General features: G+C 40.0%; 3 protein-coding genes across 3 annotated transcripts; all 3 read right to left on the reverse strand.

Annotated features, from left to right (window-relative positions):
• Positions 1 to 749: 749 nt before the first annotated feature.
• On the reverse strand, positions 750 to 6,414 carry tomm40l (translocase of outer mitochondrial membrane 40 homolog, like). Its single transcript, XM_040122787.1, has 10 exons — positions 6,296 to 6,414; positions 4,406 to 4,620; positions 4,235 to 4,302; positions 3,761 to 3,853; positions 3,559 to 3,660; positions 2,932 to 3,037; positions 2,627 to 2,749; positions 2,442 to 2,518; positions 2,149 to 2,251; positions 750 to 1,532 (listed from the first exon to the last, which is right to left on the reverse strand). The coding sequence occupies exons 2-10, from the start codon at positions 4,617 to 4,619 to the stop codon at positions 1,393 to 1,395; spliced, it is 1,026 nt and encodes a 341-aa protein (XP_039978721.1). The 5' UTR covers position 4,620; positions 6,296 to 6,414; the 3' UTR covers positions 750 to 1,392.
• A 6,020-nt stretch (positions 6,415 to 12,434) lies between these two features.
• On the reverse strand, positions 12,435 to 20,344 carry LOC120786925 (probable ATP-dependent RNA helicase ddx6). The gene is made up of 13 exons (XM_040122718.1): positions 20,187 to 20,344; positions 17,173 to 18,270; positions 16,980 to 17,084; positions 16,413 to 16,542; positions 15,996 to 16,142; positions 15,579 to 15,673; positions 15,270 to 15,392; positions 14,648 to 14,776; positions 14,202 to 14,318; positions 13,586 to 13,649; positions 13,384 to 13,485; positions 12,721 to 12,940; positions 12,435 to 12,636 (listed from the first exon to the last, which is right to left on the reverse strand). Exons 2-12 carry the CDS (start codon positions 17,413 to 17,415, stop codon positions 12,726 to 12,728), a joined length of 1,470 nt encoding a protein of 489 aa, XP_039978652.1. The 5' UTR covers positions 17,416 to 18,270; positions 20,187 to 20,344; the 3' UTR covers positions 12,435 to 12,636; positions 12,721 to 12,725.
• Positions 20,345 to 21,736: 1,392 nt separating this feature from the next.
• Positions 21,737 to 22,701, reverse strand: LOC120786448 (anionic trypsin-1-like). The gene is made up of 4 exons (XM_040121900.1): positions 22,662 to 22,701; positions 22,348 to 22,498; positions 22,010 to 22,245; positions 21,737 to 21,825 (listed from the first exon to the last, which is right to left on the reverse strand). Exons 1-4 carry the CDS (start codon positions 22,699 to 22,701, stop codon positions 21,737 to 21,739), a joined length of 516 nt encoding a protein of 171 aa, XP_039977834.1.
• Positions 22,702 to 23,384: the final 683 nt, after the last annotated feature.

Here is a 23,384-nt window from a genome sequence, read left to right on the forward strand (position 1 = left end):
TTAAAAGCTCCACTAAAAATTTACCAAAACCACAAAGAGAACTGTGATACAATCTAATGACTCAGCCAACAGCCAGTTTGTAAAGGATCATCTCACACAAAAGAAAAAAAATACAGATTCACACAGTAGTTCTTCGCATAAGGCACTGCTGAGCAATGCTTCTCCCTTGTGCTTGCACAAGAAGCTTCTAAAATCACCAGAGAAGACTGGCACAAGTGATCTTTTTTTATTCAGTACCCCTTTTTTAAAGAGACAATGCAACAACTCTTTTGCCAAGAAATGTTTGTGAAGATATAATCCTAATATGAAAATTGCAGGATTTGGTGGTGTTCATGTATCTGACACACATACGGGGCTGGAAAATTAAAGAAAAACAAAAACAGGAAGTCTTAGTTAGGTGTTCGGCCAACACAAGCCTTAAGTACGGCTTCAATGCTGCTGGAAACATCTGTGCAACTCAACTAACAACGAAAGATAGTCCTGCATTTGGTGTTTTGATGATCTTGCAGCGAAGCACTGTGCAACACGTTGCTCTCAGCTTCCTGTTGGTATTCAGTCGGCTTGAAATCTGATCATTGTGGAGGCCATACCCTATAACTCGAATCATTTTCAAACTTATCCCACCGTTCAGTATCCCTTACACCTCTCTGTAACTTGTATAGTTTAATACACATCTTTCTCATGAAATTCACATAAACTCAGTCCAGCGAAGACGAGATCAACCGAAGGATACGACCGAGACATGCAGCTTTTTGTAAGAAATGGTATTTATCACTTTCCAAGAGGTATATACAGGTCAAATATATTGTTCCAAATGTATGCAACATTAAAAAAAAAGGCAACGAAACAAGTGATGCATTGTGAACGTGACACACAGTACAGCACACTTCTTCCAACGCTGACAACGATTTCATTCACTGCACGCCCAGACAGATTTTACGGTAAAAAAAAAAAAAAAGAAGAATAAAATTTAAAACAAAACGCAACAGGCACTGAACTCAGTGACAAAAACAAAGAGCTCTGTAATTCTGTAACGTCTCTTAATATGTTGCGTCTTTCTAACTATTGGTTTGTGTGTTTGCGTCGAGAGTCCACAGTCAAATTCCTGACCAATCACATTCTTTGTTACAATTCTGATCATTCATGCGATTAAAGGATTAAAGTCATTAGATGTACATTTTTACCTTTCAAGTGTTTCTACTCATCATAGTTGATGAAACATGATCTAGGAAAGCAATGACATGATAATGGCCGAATCTACTAAGGAGGTCGGAGACAGCTGGAGGTGATGGGACACACAGTAGTGTTTAGCACATGGCATAGTCTGTTCGTCCATAGTGAATCTGTCGGTTCTGTGAAGTCCGTCCGCAGGTCGATAACGGCTCAGTCAGTCTAACCGATGGTGACGCCAAAACCGCACTGGAACTTGTTCTTGCGGTGGTTGAGGAAGGCGCAAAGGGCCAGAGAGAGCGGCAGTGGGAGCAACTTCTTTTCTAATGTCGCACCTACTATCCAGTTGCTGTCTACTGAACCTGGGAGAGTGACAAAAACACAGTGTTAAATAGGTGTATTACGTGCGCCTGTCTAACTGCTTGGCTCTGTCTAAGGTAACAAAGTCGCTAAACGTTGCCAGAAAACCAGGCTCCTCTGGACGGAGCCTGGCCAGCTGTTCACCTCTGTTTACGGCCTTTATGCTAAGCTAAGCGTATCCTGGCTCCAGCTTTATATTTAATGAACACAGATAGGAGAGGTACTGGTCTGGATCTAACTCTTAGTAAGACAACGAATAGAAACTTCTCAAGATGTTGAACTATTCTTTTAATATACAATAAATTAAAAAAACTGTTAAAGTTGTCGCTGCACATGTGAATGTTTTTCACAACTGTGTTGCCTGGATGAATAAACAGAATTAGTATACACATTTTCCAAGTACCTGCTGATAAATTTCAAGAAAAGCTGGTAAATCCATCAACTCTACAATCTGATTAATCATGACTGTTCTGATTTTCCTATAATCAAAGATTTTCCTCATCCATATCTAACACACTTGGCTGCTAAAAATGTTACAGATTTGTAAAGAATTGTGATTGCGGTAATGGAGGCACATTTAACTGTTCTCCTGAAATACCCCTAACGTGCACGTCTTACCTTTAAACAGTAAATTGGCTTTAGGTACATCTAGCTGGTAACCGAATGACACACTGGTGTCTTGCATCCGGGCGCTCGCCTCAAACTCCACACCGACCTGCAGCTGTTGAAGAGCAGAGGACAGTTGGAAAGAGAGGCAAAGCAGCGGGACAAGACCACACAAACATGTACAAGACACCCGAGTCAGAGATCAACCTCTTTTCAGTCTGTGTACCTGCTGGGATTATCAAGGAGGCAGCCGTTCGACAGACAGGACAGTAAGTCGTAGTTAAAGCAATCACGTAAGAGGTTACCTGATCATTGGCTTTGTGGTAGTAAGAAGCATGAGCTCCCGCTGAGCCGAGTGTCAACGTGGCGATGTAGTTACTGCCTGTGTAGTGGGGAGGTCAAGTTGATTAAAATATTTTTCAACATTGTCCAGGGAAAATCCCCAGCTCTATCAATCCAAACTACATACTCGCAATAACCTGCACCTCACCTGTGTATCTGCCAACCAAAGACATCACCGTGCCCTCCTCTGCTGGCCTACGGTGGTAAACCAGCTCCCCTCCCAGAGCCAGAGCCGGCGTTATGGACTGGAGGTAATGAGTTACAACAATACCTGACAGGTGGAGAGCAGCAAGACAACAAGAGGTGTTCAGGTTCAGATTTAATCTTTGTTTTGGTTGAATCAGAGAGCTGCTTTCAGAGCAATTCAAATAATTAGAATATAATTATACAAAGATGGAAGGTAACTTTTCGCAGACTGGATCCTCTATGCAGCATTATTGAGTGATGACCTACCAGAGCCGACGAGGACATCTGGGTTTCCAAGTGTAACAGTTGCAGTAAAATCTTCTCCCCTGAACTCAGCATCACCTTGCCAGTTCACAAACTTGTTTTGTTGTGTCTGAGGACATGACAGATTTTGAGAAAGTTAACATTAGAGCCCAATTGATACTGGATTTTTAAGGCTCGCCAAAAAAAAAAAAAAAAAAAAAAAAAAATCTGATATATAAGCTTTATTTTATTTTATTTTTTTACATAAACACATAACATACAAACAATTTTGATAAAGATATCTTGGTTTATGACCAAGATACATAATGTACAAGACATTTTACATTGTAAAAATAAACTTTCCAGTGCTCTCAAGTGAACCGGCTTTGAAATGGGGACACTGTTATTAAATTAATTTGGCATTTCTGTATTGCAATTTCTTATTGGCCAAGTTATACTACAATAAGATATCTGCGATAAGCCAATCAAAAGCTCTAATTAACATCACGCATATTTAGAAGGATCAAGAAAAACGAATAGAAATTAACTAGTTGAGTAAAAACATACTACGGACAGGTCCTGGAGGTAAAAAGGTCCCTCAGGGAAAAAAAGTGTACCTAAAATATAAAGTCAAAATAAAAACAAATTTACCTGGAAGGCCACTTTGGATCGTATTCCGTTAGTGATCTGGTGGATGATCTGAGCGTTAAGGCTGCCGCTGTTGTCCATGTCTCCCACCATGACTGGAAAAAACTGAACACAAAGAGCAGTTCATTTGTATTACAGTTCAAAACATAAAGAAAAATGTAAACGTCTCACAGTTGGGAATCACAGTGACTCCCCTGCAGCTTACCTCGGCTGGACCCGTCTGCTTTGGTCCAACGTATGTAGCACCAAACCTGTAGCTGGAATCGCCCATGGTGCTCAGCAGCACAGTGTGATTCACCTTAAAGGAAGTTCAAAGAATTTAAAAAAAAAAACAAAAAACGTACCATGAACACTTTTGCAGTTTGCTTTCTTTGGTTTGACCCATAGTGCAACTGCTGAGATACACTCGGTTCATCTGGTCTAACACTGTCCGGTGGACGGAGAATGTGGGTTTAAGGCACGTGGACTCACAAGAAGCTCCGTTATCAAAGTTTTTAAAATTCAGTGGATGTTAATCTTGCAGCAAAGCCTGAGCTATGAAGATGTAGTTTCGCTTTATGGATCCATGCACAAGCAGTTATTCAAAGAGGTTTCGTGCACAGGGAAACAAAAAACTCAAAAGAACCTGTTCTGATTCATGTTGGTAAAAATTTTCTAATGTAAAAGGAACTTGACCAACCTGGAAGTGGTTGCTAAGGCCCTTGTTAACAACCAGCCTGACGCCTTCCATCTGCATAGGGAAAACCTCTAAAAAGAAAAACCAATGCAGATAAGATACATTCAGGCAGTACAGGTATTTATTTCAATTGTTTTTTGGCTCACGCGAACTTGATCAACTATCTCCATTTACCTTTGCATTTGCGATGACACTCATCGAAGGCGCCCGGGTTCGGCAAAGGGTTTTCTGCCTCCTGCTGCTGTTCAGAGGCTGCCGCAGTCGGGGGTATAACCGGGGAGACTGGAGGCATCCCAAAGCCCTTTGGCACCGTCAACCCGGGGGCAGCAGCAACACCAGAGGCTGGTGGTGGAGGGTTGGGGGAACTGGCAGCCAAAACACTGCCCATGCTGAGAAACCAGGGAGGAAATGAAGGGGTAAAGAAAGAGAGGAGGGCGAGTTAAAGTGTTAAAACAAAGAGAGACCACACACTCCTGTTAATGAGGACGACCAAGAAGATAACTTCGGAATAGTGAAAATGTAGAGTCTGTAATTCTGCTAAATGACACTTGGGATGGATGGTAGAAATTGGATATATATCCAGATTTGTGACTTGCTAGCATTCATGTCACTCGACATGTTAGGCCGTTGGATGCCTGAAGACTTGGTTAGATCCAATTAGTCAATTATTTGAACTACAGAAATTAATTGGCAACTACTTTGATAAAGCCATTAATCATTGGAGTAATTTTTAAGCCAAAATGCCAAAATATTTTAAATTCCCATTCTCCCAATGTATGAATGAATATTTAAAATACAGTACTAGACTTGGTTGCATAAGGGTAAATATGCCAGTGCGCTGCCAATATAATTAAAGTCTGCATTCATTAAATTCTGGTATAATCGTCTTGAAAGACGGACTTTGGCTAACATGAGGCAGCCATATTTGTTTATTTTTTTAAGGCACTTGTCAATTATCAAGTGCCGAATCAGATGTATTGGCGCTTTTAGGAAAAATCTGAGTCTCCAAATGCTAATTACTACTTGGATCTTGACATGAATGGTAATTGGAAGCCAGCAACTGTTAGTTATGGCAACTCCCCATACGACATGAAAAAGGTACACCCTCATAACATCGCCGGAGGAAGGGACGGACAGACAGATGGAGTACTTTATTAATCCCAAAAGGGAAGTTGCTGAATTGGAGCAACCACTTCACAAAAAAAAATAACAAAAACGATGAGGCAGGCAACAACACAATTAAAAGCAAAATTATTTACAATAACTAAATACACTAAATAAGGTATTAAAAAAAAAAGTGCGGGGAGGGGGAGACTCAAAGCTATAGTATGTCCTGCATACACACTGTAAATGCTAGTAATATACTATAATACACTGTATACATGTATGTATGTAATATCTATTTCTAGATCTATCTATAGATATCTATATAGAGAGACATTTAAAAATCAGAATAATGTTATATATAAAAGATGTGATTCATAATGTGATAAATACAAGCATAGGAGAGCAGTCTGTACTTTTACAAGGGAAAACTATTACATTACATTAAAGTCATTGTACAGTGTAGTAAGCAGCTTTCAGAGATAAGGAGGACATTATAAAACTGTGTCACAGGCCACAAGCTGAGGGAAATTTGATGCGGAAATTGAGCTTCATGTTTAAAATTGGTGGAGTGTCCCTTTAACCTTTCACACATATCATGTTCATTCATATGAAGGTAGAAGAGCAGCAAGTAAAAAAAGACCGATTGACATAAAGTAAAAACATAACGTTATATGACGGGAATAAATAAGAACAGTGGACACCAACTGCTGTATTTATGAGATGTATTTAATGTTTTGAATGAAAGCTAGTATGAAAACGTTAGCTACGCTAGCTCCTTGATGCCGTTTAGCCTTTCAACCAGCAGCTGACAGCCTTAAAACAAACAGCTTCTGCTTCCGAAGAAAAACAAACACCGGCTTGTCAGATAACCCCTGCCGAAAAGGCAGCAAACACATCCATGTGTTGCCCGTGAAAATCCACGTTGTATAAAACACCGAGCTAACGTTTTCTACTCACGTTGTGATTTTCAGAGGACGATGCAGCCGGAAGTTGCAACAAGTCGCACCAAAGAAGAAGACGCTAGTGGCGACTAAGGCCCGCCCGTTTTCTATACAAACGTTTTGATTGGATGACGGGCCGTGACCCTCAGAAATGATTGGCAGAAACACCCGTCAGTCACTTTATATCACTGGCGAGCTAAGGCGTGGTTTTACATCGACGACGCAGTGTTCCTGCTCAAGCGCTATTGGCCCATTGAAGTGAGGTCAGCCGCGAAGGTGCGGGGATGCCATATTCCGAGCTCCCCGATTGGTGGAGGCCTTGGACGTCAGCGGGTTGCAGCTTAAAGGGCGAGTGCAGTGAAACGTTTACAAGCAATACCTTCAAGGTCAAACGGCATCCGGAGGGTCAGTCTGTCGGATTTCTCTCTGACACGCAACGGTGCCTCTCTCTCTCTCTCTCTCTCTCTCTGCGGCTATAGTACACACAGCAGCAGCTTTTAGCAGAGCACCTAATGGAGAGCCCACTGCCAATGAACAGTCATCTAGGTGCATCCCCACAACTGATGACAGCCAAGTTGTGGATAGAAGAATAGAAGCGTAGTAGATTTAAACCGTCATAACCCCTCTCACAGTCAACAAAAACCCAACAAGAAGCTTCACGTTTTAATTGCAGGGCTGTTGTATTGGATTCCACGGGTTTATTCTTGTATTTATGTCTCTCTTATTACCTTTTTATTTTAAATTGTTTCTATACTTTTGATTTGTATTCTAATGTGTTGATGCTGCGTTTTCTCTCTTTCTTCATGTTTTTTGATGCATTTGAATTCCATTTCAGTATGAAATGTGCTAAATGTGCTGTCGCCTCCAAGCGTCCAGTGAACGCGGTAGACTTTAGATGCCTAGAATCTAGATTCTAGGTCCCTAGAAACTGACCAGTACTTCATCACTAGAATGTGTCATGACGTTATTTGCGAACATTTACCATCTCGGCATAATAAAAACTAGAATATTTGTCTTGAAAGTAGATTTTGACACCCTTTGAAACAAAGGGCAACAAGATTATACAATAATTCAGGACTCTTTTGCTGTTCAGGGTCTCTACAGGGTTCACAAAACTACTCAAGACTTTTTCAGAGCTTTTTAATACCACATAGAATGCAATTTAATACCAGTTCCCCAAACTTACCAACCACAGTATGAATGGTGTCAATGAAAACCACTAAGGATGTGATATTTTACCAGGTGCATGAATTTGTTGAAATTTATACCACATTTGTGTCTTTTTTTCCAGCTTTATGTAACAACATCGCAATTATCAATTAATCATTAAACATGAAATTATTTAGATGAGTACAAAATGAACAGAAATGGATGGAAACATTAACCAAGTTAAAAAAAAAAAAATTTTAATTAAAAAAAAAAAAAAGGCCTTACATTTCAAGACCCGCAGATTCCCTGACATCGCAATTGACTGTCATTTCGCAGAGACTAGTGCATTCAACCTCATTAAAATGACAAGGTCATCAAAAATTTTAAATTCATCCCTTCCAAACAAAGAGCTAAGACCGAGTTCAGTGCGTTGAAGTATTCTAATGTTGCAAATTCCTAAACTAAAATCCAAATCAATCCGTTTACCAAAACTCAGCCGACAAACTGCTTTATTACAGATCTATTTAAACCATGTGGCAGTAAAAGTGTGTAATCCAACTGTGGAGAAATGAAGAGCCGACAGACAATGTAATTTCTGGTCAATTTATTGAATTTTATAGCCCCTGCATGTATTTCCATGCCACAACAGTAGAGGACAGAGTGATGAACACAAGTTGCTGAAATACCCTGTGCCACTTCCAATTCAATTTTTTAATGAGGAAACAGTAAAGAAAGATGAAACATTTTTGCAGCAGTTTTTAAATCCAATGGCGTGACATAGAAAGTTACGACTGATAAAAATAATTTACCAACCCCCTAAACAACAGTCTGTTTCTAGGCTATTGTATTTCAAGTCCAAAATGATGCAACTCACCAAGGGGCCACCGAGGTACCAATAGCAACAAACAAGACAAATCGAAAAACTGTCTGCATATGGGTTGTTTATTTTAATTTTATTTTTTTAAAAAGAAAGCTGAAGTTTTAAGTATGTGGAATCGAATGAACCAACATATTTTGACGTGCCAATTCGGAGTTATACTGTATTGCTGCTCCTCCTTTCTGTCCATGTTGTAGAGAAATACTGTTGTAATGCTATCTTAAGCTACATTCAAACCAAAATATTTGAGAGCCAATCAAGAGTCGTGACTTCACTGTTTTCTATCCGTGCTGCAGGGCAAATACTGCTGCAACTTTATCCTCAGCTCACTACAACAAATCAGCTGAGGTCACCATTACGTTTGGCCTGGAATTGCCGCCTTGGACCGTGGGCCAGTCTACATTAGTGCGGCAAATTAAGACATCCAATTGAATTTAGTTACGCACAGTAGAAATATTTGGGGGGGGGGAATTCAGCCATTGATACTATTTTCAAGTCCAGTTTTTGAATTTCACCAAATTAGAATTTGCAGAGTCCAAAGCAGCAATGCCAAAAAGGCCATTTTGTACCCAAATCCTCACCCTTTCCTGATTCTCCCTCTTTTTTTTTTTTCTTTTTTTTTTTTTTTTTTTAAACAGTTACCCTTTTTATCCCTCCCAACCCATTGTGAGCACTACTGACCTGACAGGTCAGTAGTGCTCACACAGACAAAGACAACACCAGATTACAAAAATCGACAGAGTCACTCTACATTCATAACTGCATTCATCATGACCTCCTTTGGGACCACTGACAGACATATTCTGAGTTTACCCCAACACAAAATTTAACATAGTATGAATGAAATACTAGTTTTTTTTTTCTTTTATCAGTTATGTTATCATAACTGACAGAACAGATGCCTGGAGCGACATAAATAAAACTAAAGTTGCAATTAAGGGTAGTTTTTCATTAAGGGGTTGAGCGTCTTGGGAGCCAATTCCAGGCCAAAGTCTTAAGATGACATCTAATATTCAGTTCATGACACTAGCCAAGATATATATACCTTATGAGATACCTATGAATATCTGTCCGATCTCTTTTGGTCACAAAGGGGATCATGGAATGACTGTCAGGGATGCGGTTCGAGAACACAGATCATAAAGGAGGGACAGAAAAGTGAAAAATTGCTCATTGGAAATGAAATTTATGTCAACAAACTCCAAATCCTGGTGGAAGGAGGAGATGAAAAAAAAAGAGAAAATCGCATCCCTGACAACTGTAAACAGCCATACTGATATTTAAGATATCGTACATCGTCAACAAAAACACAAGACAAGTCTGCACATGAAAGCACAGAAAAAAACCTGACATACACCCATTATGCTCACATGCAGCCATAAAACTGTTAACAGGACAGTTTCATTATTATTTCAAACTACCTTTCATCCACACAAGAAACCAATCTGGCTCCAGTTCTACTGAAATCTGATGATTCTCCCAAAGATGAGCTGTTAATCCAGACGTCAGTTAAATTGAAGCTGCATGTAAACGTAGTGATTCTGAACAAAACAGCCTGTCAGAGCCGCACGCACATTTCATGCCCTTTCTCACTTAACACACCTTGTTCAAACAGTCTCTCTCTCTCTCCCCCCCCCCACACACACACACACACACACACACACCTCATGCAACCTCACACCTAAATCTCTCTCCCACACACACACACACACACACACACACACACACACACACACACACACACTCTCTCCTCATGCAACCTCACACCTAAATCTCTCTCCCACACAAACACACGCACTCTCACATTCCACTTTTTTGGTTTTGCTTCAATGTAAATCCTGAAACTCTATTTCAAAGAGAAAAAAAGGGGAAACAAAATGAATTCTACCTCCTCCACCCATGAAGCAAAATTAATTTTTTTTTTTTTTTTTTTTAAATTGTAAACGACGAGTGTAAACAATGAATCATTTACAATTCTGTTTCCTCCAAATGATTCATAACACCTCGTATAAAAGATTGCCCCAGGGGAAAATGGATTGAGCTGCTGAAAACAAATCACAGCACTTTGATGATCCGTCACACAAGCGTGGAACAGGTTCAAGAAGATCACAGTGCTTTAACGCTTTCCGGAAACTTTCTCCTGTGTAACTTAGCGCTCTGTCTGGCACTTAAAACATGAAGCTAATACAGGTACTTTGTGTAATTTCAAGGGAAAACAACATGAAATCAAAGCTTTTGTCGTTGCTTTAAGTACCAGAGAGAGCAAAAGATTCAAGATGCCCAGAGAGCATTTGATAAAACACTTGGCTTCTGCAAACCCACCCAAACCTCCAGAGGTTACCCAGTGCCAGAGCCTCACAGAGCCCAACTGCTTTAAGCTACATCAAAAATAAATCTTAAAAAGCAAAAAATACTTTTTTTTTTTTTTTTTTTTTGAAATCATTAGTGATGCTCTGTAAGGGGAGGACAAAAAAAAAAAAAAAAAAAAAAAAAAAAAGGAGAGTCACAGCTGCCTGTTCAAAGATGCTACAATTTTGCTTTCAAAAACAGAGCCCACCCCTCACAAAAGATCATTCTCACATTTTTATAATTATAAAACATAGCATAGCTGTGCTGGGGGGGAAACCAAAGGAAAGAGAAAAAAAAAAAGAAAAGAAAAAAAAGAAAAAATATAGTTGCTGCTGCAGAACTGACATTTCTTCTGATTTTTAGTTGCAGTTCAATTGACGGTCAACCTGGTCCTTTATAGACTGAGCAGGTTTCAACACCCTGCGGTGCATGAAACCATTTCATATCCTTTATATCATTTCTCAAACGCAAAGCCTTTTTAAAGAGGAGTTTCTAATGCAGCAGCAGGAGTACAAACAACAACTGTCAAATACGCTTAAGAGATTGGCATTCAACCACTGGGCCACAGACTTTACATTGGCGACTGATACATTCACCAATTTCAATTTTGTCATGATGGGGCCTAAAAAGAAAGTTTTACCTTAAGATTTGCAGAAATGCTTGCTTTATAAACCTTGTATTTTCACATTATAACTAGGAAACCTAAAGATCTGGGTGGAAAAAGAAAGTAACAGAAAAATTCAAACAATTGTTTTGCACCAGCTTCCACAAAAACCCTGTGAAGCTTTACCTCTTGGACCTACTGATACTCAATTATCTGTCGGCTTACAACTGGCAAATTTTGCTATCAAAACTGTTTGGAACCGTCTCTGATGCGTCAGTCCTGCACAAGATAGGAAACCAGATTTCCATCCACCAGCTACTGTGGCCGATGGATTTTACAGTATTCCCCGGCCAAAATGTGATTTTTTTATTTTTATTTTTTTTATTTAAGAGAACCTCCGAACAATAACAAAAACTGTCTGCAGGCGAACTCGCCCGCGACGACCATAACGTAACAGCACGTGGCTGCTACTTCATTTCCCATGCTGTTTGTGCAGTTGCAGGCTGACACCCATGAATCGGTATGAGGGCTCGTTTTCTTTAGGCTGTCTTCTGATATTAACTCTGCTCATGTATTATTCATAGTGAAAGGGAAAAACAGTCACGCAGTATTTAAACAAAGCTGCCCTTTTTTATTGCAACGTTCACATTAAAAATAAACGTTCACATTCAGGATGGTTTTCAAGGAGTTTGAGCTGTGGTTCGACACACTTCTCAGCAGGAGTGTGTGCGCTCGTGTGTGTGTGTGTATGTCTGTATGTGTGTGTGTGGTCTTTTTCCCTTGCATAATGTCTAAATAAAGTCGGGTTACTATTTAGTTCATCTTAGTTGTGCTCGTACTCTGCTGCATGACAGAAGACAGCAGACTATGAATGGATGAGTGCACACGGAAATAAGTAAGGCACTTAAGTGACAACAGCAGTGTAAGTGGACAGAACGATGGCTGGTGTAAGTGCACCATTGTAACATTAAAAAACAGACCAACTGTGCTGCTGGCAATGAACAATCTACGAGGACGACGGGTTCAAAACAGCTCCAATACTCATTTGCAATGCTGTCTAACAAATATATATTTTAGGAGGAACAATATTCTAAGCTCAAACACAGGATGCGTTGTCCAGACCGAGTTTGGTGCAAAACAAGATAGTTTGACTTTCTCAGTTAATTTAAAAAAAAAAAAAAAAAAAAAAAAAGAAAAAAAAAAAAAAAAGTGAGGCAGCTCTTTGAGGAAAAGCTAAGGAAATACTTATTAATAAAAACAGCCTTTACATCCATTTGTCAGGCTCTGAAAATGAGGGAGAAATGTGAAACTGAAGAGTTGCCTGAAGACTGTGTGCAAGCGCTGATGTCTGTGCAAAAGCCCGGTGTGTCTTAATGTCCTGGAGGGAGGACAAAATGTAGATTAGGAGGGCAGGACATTTTTCATGCAATAGAAGTCTAAGAAGGATCTCAACGCGCCTCACCTTTTTTAGGTGCTATCCTGTTCGCGCCCTGGTTTCTTCTCGGCCTCCTCCACATCACAGTCGGCGCTGGTTGAGTGGTATTCGGCCACATAGAGGCTCTTGTCGATGCTGCTGGGAATGGGCTTGATGTCGGTCACCAGCTGGTCTTCAATGGCCTTCAGGTTGAAGCGATCCTCTGACGTGATCAGGTTGATGGCCAAGCCCAGGTGACCAAACCGCCCTGAGAGTGAGTGACAGCGAGAGAGAAAATAAAAATTCACTATGACATCCTCTACCCATTTTATTTTATCTTTTCATAACCCAGATAGGGTTTACTGTGAGTGTTTGTCCTAATTTATAGCAGAATGAAAACCAGTCCAGATCCTGTGTCCTGGAAAACATCCAAAATTATCACAGTGAAAAGCAAACAGGGGCAGATGGAGCTGTATGTGTCATCCCACAGAAAGATCCCGTACACTTAAAACACACTGCCTGTATGCAAAAATTACAAACCGGTGCCGCATTAAAAGAAGCTAGCAATTCTTTGTGGGTTTGTACCTTTAGTTTACGTTCCGATTTTGTTTTGAATCTCTGTTCTAAATCCTGTTTGCAAACCAGTTTTTTAAAAATGACAAAACTGATTTTAATAGAGCAGCTCACAGTATGAAGCACTAAACAACATACCTGATCTTCCAATACGATGGAGGTAAGTCTCAGCGTTCTTAGGGAAGTCGAAGTTGATGACTACGTTGACAGCCTGGATGTCAATACCTCTGGTGAAGAGATCTACGGAGAGACAACAGAAAAATACATCGGTGCACTGGAATAGCAGCATTAACAATAAATGGGTTGTTTTGAAGTGTTGCGGTATGCAATAGAAACTCACCTGTGCACACGAGGTTTCTGCACAGTCCGTTTCTGAAGTCATGGAACACACGGTTTCTGTATTCCTGAAAACAAGCAAGAAATGAAATGTTCTAAAAGAGAACATAAACCACACACTATAAAAAATATAATAAATAAATAAACTCATCCAAAAGCATTCTCAGCCTCATTCAAGACTTTAGGTCATTTTTCATTCATTATACACCTTAAAGAGTAGCTGCAGACCAAAAAAACAAAAAACAAAAAAAAAATCATCAGATCTGTATGGAGCGATGAGACCATAAACATAAATGCCATAATTCCATCATGTTTTCTTCGTTTTCCCACTGTTTGAGTTTTGACTATCACTCTTTTAATTAACCAGCTGTTTATCTTAACGAACCAACTCCTAGTATTTACATAAATAATGATTGGAAATGTGCCTTAATTTGCATTTTCTTTTGCCAATTTTATCAATCTAATCTTAGACACACAAATGAACCCGATACCCATTCCCCTACAAGAAAAGTGAGCAAATTCAATTAATAAAAATGTGAAATAACAAATAGCAGCCAACTTAGTAAAATAAACACATCATACAAATACAAAAGACAACTTATCTCTCACTTGTGCCTCACCTGCATCATCCTAGCGTGGATGTAAAAACAGGAGTAGCCAAGCTGAGTGATCTTCTTGGCCAACAGCTCCACCCTCTGAGTGGAGTTACAGAAGATGATTGACTGGTTGATCTGAAGCTGTGAGAGGGGGAAATGAAGACACTGTTGTGAATCTCTACATCAGCTTTATTACCTGAGGTCTGTTTCTGAGCAGAATCGGAACTTGGCAAATTTACTGCTGAAAGAAGCCGACGCAGGATGTTACACAGATGTTTAAAAAAAAAATTCCAAAATCAATGCATTTCAGACAGTAGTCAATAACCAAGGTAAGTTAGGAAACACTCAGGCAATTTGTTTTTGATAACAGTCTTCTAAACCATTGTCCTGTGGCAATAACTGCATTTTTGACTGCGAGGCCCGCAGCAGTTTGAAATGCAATAACAGTGAATAGAGAGTTAGTCAGTTACCCTGGAGAACAGTGTGTTGAGGCAGTGGACTTTCTGCCTCTCAGTGACGTAGGCGTAGAATTGAGTAATGCCCTTCAGAGTCAGCTCCTCCATCAAGTTTATCTCGTAGGGTTTCTGAAGGTGCTTGGCCTACAGCAGGGACACATGGAGAACTGATAGTTTAGAAACTCGCGGTATCACAGTGATTTTGCAAATGTACGAGCCTGTAAGTTGTCGCTTAGTTCACTGAAACCTGAAATCACCTGAGGTTGTTTTGGTCAGTTTTGTTGTTTTTTTTTTTGCACTGCAGGAGTTTACAATCAGTAATACTTTACATATAATCAAAGAAATGTTTACATCTGAAGCTTCCTTAGACACACAGAAGATTTAGAAAAAAAACAATTTCCATTGGAATACACAATTTAACAGAAGACTTTTCAAAATTTCCATGCATTCAAATCCTGCAACTGTTAACTGAACTGATGTCAATGAAGACAGTCATGGAAAAGTTTACAACAGACACACAAACCCAGATCAGGGAGCAGTGTGAGAACAGCTTGGTCTTCAGTGTGAACCGAGTGGTGCCAAGTGGCCCCGAGCCATCGGGTTGGACGAGTGGTGCAGTAATAAGCCGACTACTCACCATGAACTTTTGCACACTGATCGGGAAGGTTGCAGAGTAGAGCAGAATCTGCCTGTTCTTGGCCAGGAAGCCAATGATGTCCTCAATGAGCACCACAAAGTCCTGAGAGAGCAGCTTATCCGCCTGAGACAACACAGACAATTTAAGATGAAGCAGGTTGTGTTGCAACCTTAAAAACACACCCGAGATTATTAGAGACATGGAACAAAGACTTGAGTAATTACCCTGATGAATACTATGATGACAATATAAACATTACTGATTACACTTAGATGTCATATTTTTAAAACAAAATTTGCTCATGTTTACCTCATCCATGACCATCATCTGGACCTTATCAACCTTTGCCACTCCCTTCTTTATTAAGTCCAGGATCCTGCCAGGGGTGGCGATGACCACATGCACTGATGTAGAAAGCAGGAGAGAATTACATTTTTACTGAGCACAACACAGTATATTTTTATAATTTGGAACTGAAAACTGCTACTTTAACTAAAAAAGGGTAATATAATGTTGAATTATGAAACTCATAATATATTTGTCTTTTCTATAGTGCAAGTTGTATAAGTTCAAAAAGAATTAGAAAAGTGTCTTTAAAAAAGAAATAAAAAGTTGAACTTCATAATCCAACATGCAGACTGGACTCGATATTGTAATATCTGTCAGCACATGACACACTCCATGTGCAGCAGGCAGTAGACCCAGTGCCATGAAGTGGACCCTTACCGGTCTCATCCAAGCGCATGATGTCATCTCGCAGGTTGGTGCCCCCAGTGGTGGCCATGACTTTGACTCCTCCCAGGTGTTTACTGATCTGGATGCAGATCTGGCTCACCTGCAGCGCCAGCTCACGGGTGGGCACCATGACAATGGCTGGGAAATAACAATGTACAGGAGAAATTACAGTTCAGCGTGGTAGAAGATCTCACGGTGGTAATAGTAACCACAAAAGGCCAACAGGAGGAGAAGATAGCTAACAGATGAATTAAAAGCCCAGATTAGAAATGCGATGAGAAGGTAGTGTAAACAAAAAGAAAGAAGAATGGGAATAAGCGATAAATGGAGAAAGCAAGAGCGATGGGCAGAAGGACAAAAGTAGAGTCAATGAGTATAAATGGTATTAAACTACAGGCAGAGTCTCACCCTGTATGTGGTCCTTTTTCAGGTCTATCCTCTCCAGCAGTGGGATGAGATAGGCTCCACTTTTCCCTGTTCCATTTTTAGCCCGGGCCAGAATATCCCGTCCAGACAGGGCGATGGGAATGCTCTCCTCCTGCAAGGAACCCAAAAATCTTATATTAAGTCTCGTTCTGTGTCAGCGGTATTATGCTTAAGAACATAATGCTCTCATATACATAGCGATTTTGCCCTCTGTCACTGACATTACATTTTATCATCTGACCCTTTGATTGTGTAAACTGTTCAAATTGGCAAAAGTGAACCTTTGCTCTACATGTCTGACCCTGTGAAGGGTTTTGTTGTAAAGCTAATAAGCACTAAACCAAAAATACACCTGTGCTGAGTTATGAGCTAAAAGAGTTCCAAACATTAGCTCCTCATGTACAGGACACACTGACAATCTAGTGGTTAAGACACGATATAACCACCAGGACCTTACAGTTAGCTATTCTCAAGGAATGTCGTTGAGGCATGATGATCATATCGGGTTCATCTGATCAGCAAAGAAAAATTGACAGAAATAAACCATACCTGGATAGGGGACGGTTTCTCCCAACCCATCTCAAAGATGCCCATCAGGAGTTCTCGTTTGAGACAGTAATCTTCAAATTCATTCCCCTTGGTGGATGTGACATCCTACAGTGGACACAGAATGGTCAGGATGACAGTAGAAAAGTAATTATAGGCTAAAGTATGATAAGAACTGCTGTCAAGTTTGACTCACTGAGGTTTTGACCCTGTTGTCTCTGGGAGGGAGCTTTAGGCTCTTTTTCCAGTCATCTCCAAACTTGATACCCCCTCCATCCTGAGGGGCGCCACCTGCTTTCTGGGGTGCACCCATAGCCTTTCCTTGAGTTGTGGGTGCTGGCTGGACTGAAGGTGGTTTGGTCTGTCCTCTGAGCTGCCCGTTCTGCTTGTTCAGTCCCATGACGACTGGGCCAACGTTTTCTGTTCTGGCGGTTGCCATTTTCCCCGGTTTCCTTGCTTTTGATTTTTTTTTCTTCAAAAGTATTAGATTTTTGCCTCTTAGGTTTTTCCTTTTTAAAAATTATCTTCAAAAGTAAAAAAGTTTAATAAAGCATTAACAAACAATATTCTCTATTCTTTTTAAGTCCAAAGCTTTTACAACAGAAGTCGATTCGTAGTATTTACATATACACATGTACGTGCAATTCGGTCCCCTTCAACAACAGAGTGACTGACGTACAAGACATAAAAAAAAAAAAAACAAGTTTTTACACAAGAGCTCTTCAAAATGAAGAGAAATTTGCATTCATATGCATGAATATACTCGCCCACAATATAGAAAAATTATATGTGAACAAGTATCAAAGCGGTTTAAGTCCTGAAATAGAACAACTAAGGCAATCTGAACTTGGGGAATAGTTTCTTCAATATAATCTTAGTTCAATACTTAAACTTCTGTTTCTAAATGGAACAATATTTCCCGTTTCCACTTTTGAGTCCATAAGAGTTGCTCAATATCCCTGTCTTTGAAAAAAGGATGTCCAACTTTGTACAAGTCTTTCCCCAAAATCATATAGTCTGTAATGCTCTCTGTTTCCACTGTGTGGGTATATGTTGCTCCACGTGTGGAAAAAAAAAAGGATCCTGAAAACACAAGTCATGCAGGGGGTTATCTAGTCCAAAGCCAAACAGCTTTTCACCCCTGTTGAGTCCTCAGTGCAAGTTTCCTTTCTGCTCCAGGTGTTCGACCTTCTCTCCCTGAACACCACAGGTCTTCAGGTGTGTGAAGTGTGAGAGTGTGGTTGTGATCAACCCACTGCCTCCTCAAAGTCAGCCAACGACTCAAACTTGTCACCTAAAAGAAATCCAACAAAGATTTTAAAACAGAACATGAGCAGCTGACTAATTAACCCAGTCATTATCAATTAATCTAACTTTTAATGTCTTCATTATTGATTTGGTCCATACAATCATCATCAAAAGATGATATCTTCACATTGCTTGCTGTGTCAGACCCAAAGTCCAAAACTCAAAGATATTCAATTTATAATTAAAACCAAAAAAACAACGAGAAACAACATAAACAGTCGCTGGATAATCAAAAGTTAACAATTGATAACGTGTGAACCACCTAATCATTTTAACTCAATGCATAAGCTAGTGGTTCCCAACCTTTTTTGGCGTGTGACCCTTAGAAAATAAGCAATGTTAAGTTGTGAAGTATTACGCCAAAGAGTGATGATCCTTTTCCAGATTGTTTTATATGGAATTATTTTAGAGGACTATTAAGATTTTTTTTTTTTAAACCTAAATATCACAGAAGCATTTGTCTAAAAAAGCCAAAATAAATGTAAAAATTTTGTGTAGCAGAAATATTTTTAATTCTTCTTTCCTATGTTGTCAATAAACTCACAAACACTGACATTTTCCATGCGAGGTTTCTGCAGGGTTCACTAAGTAAATTGAAGACTTTTAAATACCTTTTTTAATACCAAATAAAATGCAATTCAATACCCGATTCATGGTCTAATAGGCCAAAATGATATGAAAGTATGATGGAAAACCACTAATTCAACAGGATCTGGATAAGTAGTAGCAAATGGAAGGATCGATGAATTAACCAAATAAAAATGATCATTTAATGAAGTTCATTATAATTCTTGATAAAACAGGCACTTGAGGCGCAATCCACTGCTGTACCAGTCTTGCTTTTAGTTTATAAGCTCTTCTGACGGCCCACAGTAACAAACAAAAACATTTTAGAACCAACATTACTGGCTACAGCAGCCATTAAGACGAGTTTTAAGACTTTTTAATACCTTCTGATACATTTTTTTTGGGAAGTGAATTTAGTGCTTTATAAAACTTTTCAAAATCTGCAGACACCCTGATTTTGTCCACCACGCTGGGAACCAATAACATGAGCCAATACATAATTTCTTGTGTCTAGTAACTTGTAACTGCTGGGTGTGGGATCAGTTTCAGCAACAATGCCAACAGGTTGGTTAGTTGCAACTTTGACAACAAAACACTCCCATGGTGGGGCTCAGAGCAGTTAAAGGCTTTAACAGCTACTTCATTGAACGGTTGGGTTAAATATTGCACAGGCGAACTTGCCAGGTGGCAGTATTCAGAGGTAGATTAGGAAGCCCCAACTGTCATGATTTAAAATAAGACTGACCTACAGTGAAGGCTCTAGGTCTGACTGAAACTAGTTTTATGAATTACAGCTTATGTCGACTGTCGGTTTTGGGTTTGTGCTTCTTCCATTCAGATGAACATCAACCTACTTTTGGTTGCTGATGTTTCTGTTTTCCCAACCCTTTCCTGCAAAACAGTTAACATTACTCAAGTTTAACATATCCAAACAATCTGTGTACCTACAATGGGGTTATCATCTTCCTTTGTAAATCAACAAATCATCGTTTCATTCACGCTGCGTCTCATGAGAAACAACATTAGCCGCGTTAAGCTAACGTTTAAGCTAAGCCACTTTACCCTTAAGCTAACTAGCCGCTCGTATTTGACTTTTCAAAAGTTTTTACTTTGCAAAAGATGGTGACATATGTGTAATGTCTAAATGACAACAACATTACACTGTGTTGCCGCTATGTTCTTTGTGGTTTTATCGCTAACGTAATGCTATATAGCACGATTAGCTGGATCGCTAGCCCCAAGGCTAATTTAGCACAAGCGTTAGCTAGCATGCTCACAACAACTAGGAGGTTTTTTCAACGGAAACTGGACGGTTCAAAGTCACGGCAAACCTACCTTAGTTTGTCTGTTATTTTACAAAGGATATCCAGTTTGTGGCTGATTGGTTGCTTTCTTTTTAAGTAGCTTTAATAACTGAATTTAAATTGAAATAAATCGCCTCTATTGTTTTTCCTCTTCCTTTAAATCAACATGGTCGCCTTCTTCTTCGTCATCTCTTCCTCGGCGTCTCTCTCTCTCCCTCGCTCTCCTGTTTATCACATGTGAGGCTCCAGGACGCTGCTGCCACCTGCTGTAACACCTGTTTACTGCTGTGAGAGGATGCACAGAACCCGATGGATTAATTATACTGTCTATGGTACATTTCAGAGGAGGTTTGCATTTTCACGACAATATTCATAAATTCATACAAACCAGGTTCAATCAATGCATGTACGTTTCCAAACACCAGAGAAAATCCAAAAACTATGAAATGAGTTAAGCATTCCTCAAAATCAAATCTACAGCCCTTCATTTTCTCCAACAGAATTCATACGTCATTGATCAAAAAAAACATATATAGTGCTGGAGAAATCTAAATAAATACTAAGTAAATGATCCATCTTGCCCTCTCTTGCAGCAAACTTAAACATGTCAAGATGAAACAACCATTCAGGTTTTTGATCATCTGTATGCTAAAATAGCCTATTTCAGGCTTTTGTTTTGCCATTTAATTGAAAATTAACTCTCCTAAATCATCAAAATATGTACAGTACCAAAGAAAAAGGGACTAACTTCCCACTTCACCCAAATCACACATCTCACACAATCTGTTTTCCTCCTGAATATTTTTGAATCGACTGACCTCACTGGCCCGAGGAAGAATACTAGCTGACACTAAAGATCTTTGGCTTCTTGATAAACAAGATATAACATATGATTCAGGGACACACCTTTGTTTAATATGCACATATGTGCTTAATTTTGACTTTGACAACGAACCATTTTTTTTTCAAACCTCAATAAAAGTTTACTTTTAATAAAAATAACATTAAAACACAAATTATTCCTGTAGAAATACAGCATATCCACCTCCTTGGAAATCATATGTTAGTTATATGCCAGCCAGTAAGAGTAGGCTACTGGCATGAAAAACTGCACAAAAAACAAAACGAAAAAAAAAGTATCTACGTGTGTGTAAAAATTTCATTTCAGGAAAGGGAACTTTGATGAAATGTGATTTTTAAAGGACCACACACGTGTATTTAAAAGGTTTAGATCCATATAACTAGAAATCATGTACGATTTATGTTTTGTCACTGTCAAATTCATGCTATACAGTTTGGGATTTTTGGATGTATTTTTGTATCATTCCAGGCAGATGTTCCATCATGAAAATCACTAAGAATCCTCCTGAAACTTGCTTTCATTGTGTAATCCAGCCTGGTGAGCATCAAGTCTGCATTCACTCCGCCAGAGCTACATTATTGTTGTGAGGCGATGCAGAGGCGATACAAGCAAATTGTTGTAGTTCTGAGCAAAATTTGATGATCCAAGCAAAAGTGATCCTAATTTCTAGGCACAGAGGCTCAGTTATGTTGCATACTTGCCTCAAAATTGAAAAGTTGTCAGGCGATCCTGTTGGGGTAGGAGCGCTCACAGTCCTGCTGGGAAAGGATGGGCAGATCCAGGCATTGCAGGCATTTCAGACAACCGACTGGGTCACAAAACCAGAGACAGAGAGACACGAGTTGACAGGCACAGTTTGTCCTATTTTGTATTGACCCCTGCAGTCACTGTATTTAATTCATGAAGTGATCTTTGTCCTCTAACAACTGGGAGGAAGTGCGACAGCACGGATAAAACGTCTCTTCTCGTTCACAACTCTTTCCCAGACTTACAGGGACTCTTGGTGGCTCCCCATCCAGACACAAGACACCGGGTACCTGCAGGGGCGCATCCGCTGGGCAGGGCGATGGGCTGGGCGATGGGCTGCACATAGTTACCAAACTTTGCTGGCTCGGCAGGTTTGATCAGCATGATGTCGCTGTTGACGGTGTAATGGTCGTACTCTGGGTGGGGGCCGTCCTGGTAGCCGATGTGGAGCTCACCCAAACGCAGCTCGATATCCTCACCCCTGATGGATAATGGGAACGGAGCAGATGGTTAGAACAGAAGCGCACAAAGTCCTCTTTCAGTAGAGCATGATGATGTAGGTCTATCTCAGTCTCTGACTCACTTATAGCAGTGTGCAGCACTGACGACCCAGCGGTCACTGATCAGGGTTCCTCCACAGAAGTGCCAGGCGTTGTTGAGCGACACCTGCCAGGGCATGGAGTGAGGCCTGCGCTCGTAGCCGCCAACCATCTTATCGTCAAAGCTGAGGGCAGCTTCTCGCCGTCTTGCAAATCTACAATACATCTTGGAAAATTTCTAATTTCTAAACCTGAGCACACAAAAGCTTTCATAAAAAGACTTTGTTATTTCTTGAGAAAAGTCGTGTTTTAATCTATCTAGCAAAAGTGCAGAAGGTCTGCTTTGACTCAAACTCACCATTTGTTGCCACCAGCAGGAAGAAAATGTGGAAAAACATAACGGCTTTGGTTTGGTCGTCTGCAGACAGGGAGGCGCAGTATGTCATTTAACTCCCCAAATCTTAGAGTGTGTTTGCCCACCCCGTCGACGTCACTGAGAGCCAATATTGAGAGAGAACCAATAGAAGGTGCCGAAGAAGAGGGAGCCGGTGCCAGAAAAAAAATGACACATACATCCATATATATACCATGTACAGTACGGGAACCCTGACAAGTGCTACAAGAGCAAACAGTGCAAAGACGTGGTGTACAGTCATCACGGGGGATGGGAGATGTCAAGCTGTGTTACATAATTCAAATTCAGAGGTTATCTGCCAGTAAGGTTAGGTTTTATAATGTCTGGGTTTAGAATGTGTTGAGATTCGGTTGTTTTACCTGTAATAACCTGCACTACAAGCTTGTGTAAAGAAATAATAGCAATCACCAACCTGTGAAACTCAATCGGACACGAGTTTTTAACAATGTTTCTACATAACACGTTGGAGTACGCGCAATTTATCAAATGGCTGATTGAATTATACATGTATAACTTCAGATTTTTGTGTAAAACCTAACCTTTAAAAGAGTCAGGAGGTTTACCAGGTGGCCGCACAGAACAGGTTGTGCTAACAGAAGACGTAACACTCAGATTAGGTGCTCAGATGAGTCCTGGTTAACATCGTGTGCCTTCCCAATTGACTCC

Source organism: Xiphias gladius, chromosome 24, assembly GCF_016859285.1.
Source record: "Xiphias gladius isolate SHS-SW01 ecotype Sanya breed wild chromosome 24, ASM1685928v1, whole genome shotgun sequence".
In the NCBI taxonomy this organism is placed as follows: domain Eukaryota; kingdom Metazoa; phylum Chordata; class Actinopteri; order Istiophoriformes; family Xiphiidae; genus Xiphias; species Xiphias gladius.

Coding starts and splice junctions, on each gene's coding strand:
- tomm40l (XM_040122787.1), bottom strand. CDS start 4,619: ATGGGCAGTGTTTTGGCTGCCAGTTCCCCCAACCCTCCACCACCAGCC. Junction 3,854..4,234: donor GCCTTAGCAACCACTTCCAG/GTTGGTCAAGTT, acceptor ACTTCCTTTAAG/GTGAATCACACTGTGCTGCT. Junction 2,252..2,441: donor ACCACAAAGCCAATGATCAG/GTAACCTCTTAC, acceptor GCTCTTCAACAG/CTGCAGGTCGGTGTGGAGTT.
- LOC120786925 (XM_040122718.1), bottom strand. CDS start 17,415: ATGGCAACCGCCAGAACAGAAAACGTTGGCCCAGTCGTCATGGGACTG. Junction 15,674..15,995: donor CATGCGCTTGGATGAGACCG/GTAAGGGTCCAC, acceptor TTTCTACATCAG/TGCATGTGGTCATCGCCACC. Junction 13,486..13,585: donor CAGAAACCTCGTGTGCACAG/GTGAGTTTCTAT, acceptor GTCTCTCCGTAG/ATCTCTTCACCAGAGGTATT.
- LOC120786448 (XM_040121900.1), bottom strand. CDS start 22,701: ATGTTTTTCCACATTTTCTTCCTGCTGGTGGCAACAAATG. Junction 22,246..22,347: donor AGTGCTGCACACTGCTATAA/GTGAGTCAGAGA, acceptor ATTATCCATCAG/GGGTGAGGATATCGAGCTGC. Junction 21,826..22,009: donor GGGAGCCACCAAGAGTCCCT/GTAAGTCTGGGA, acceptor TTTGTGACCCAG/TCGGTTGTCTGAAATGCCTG.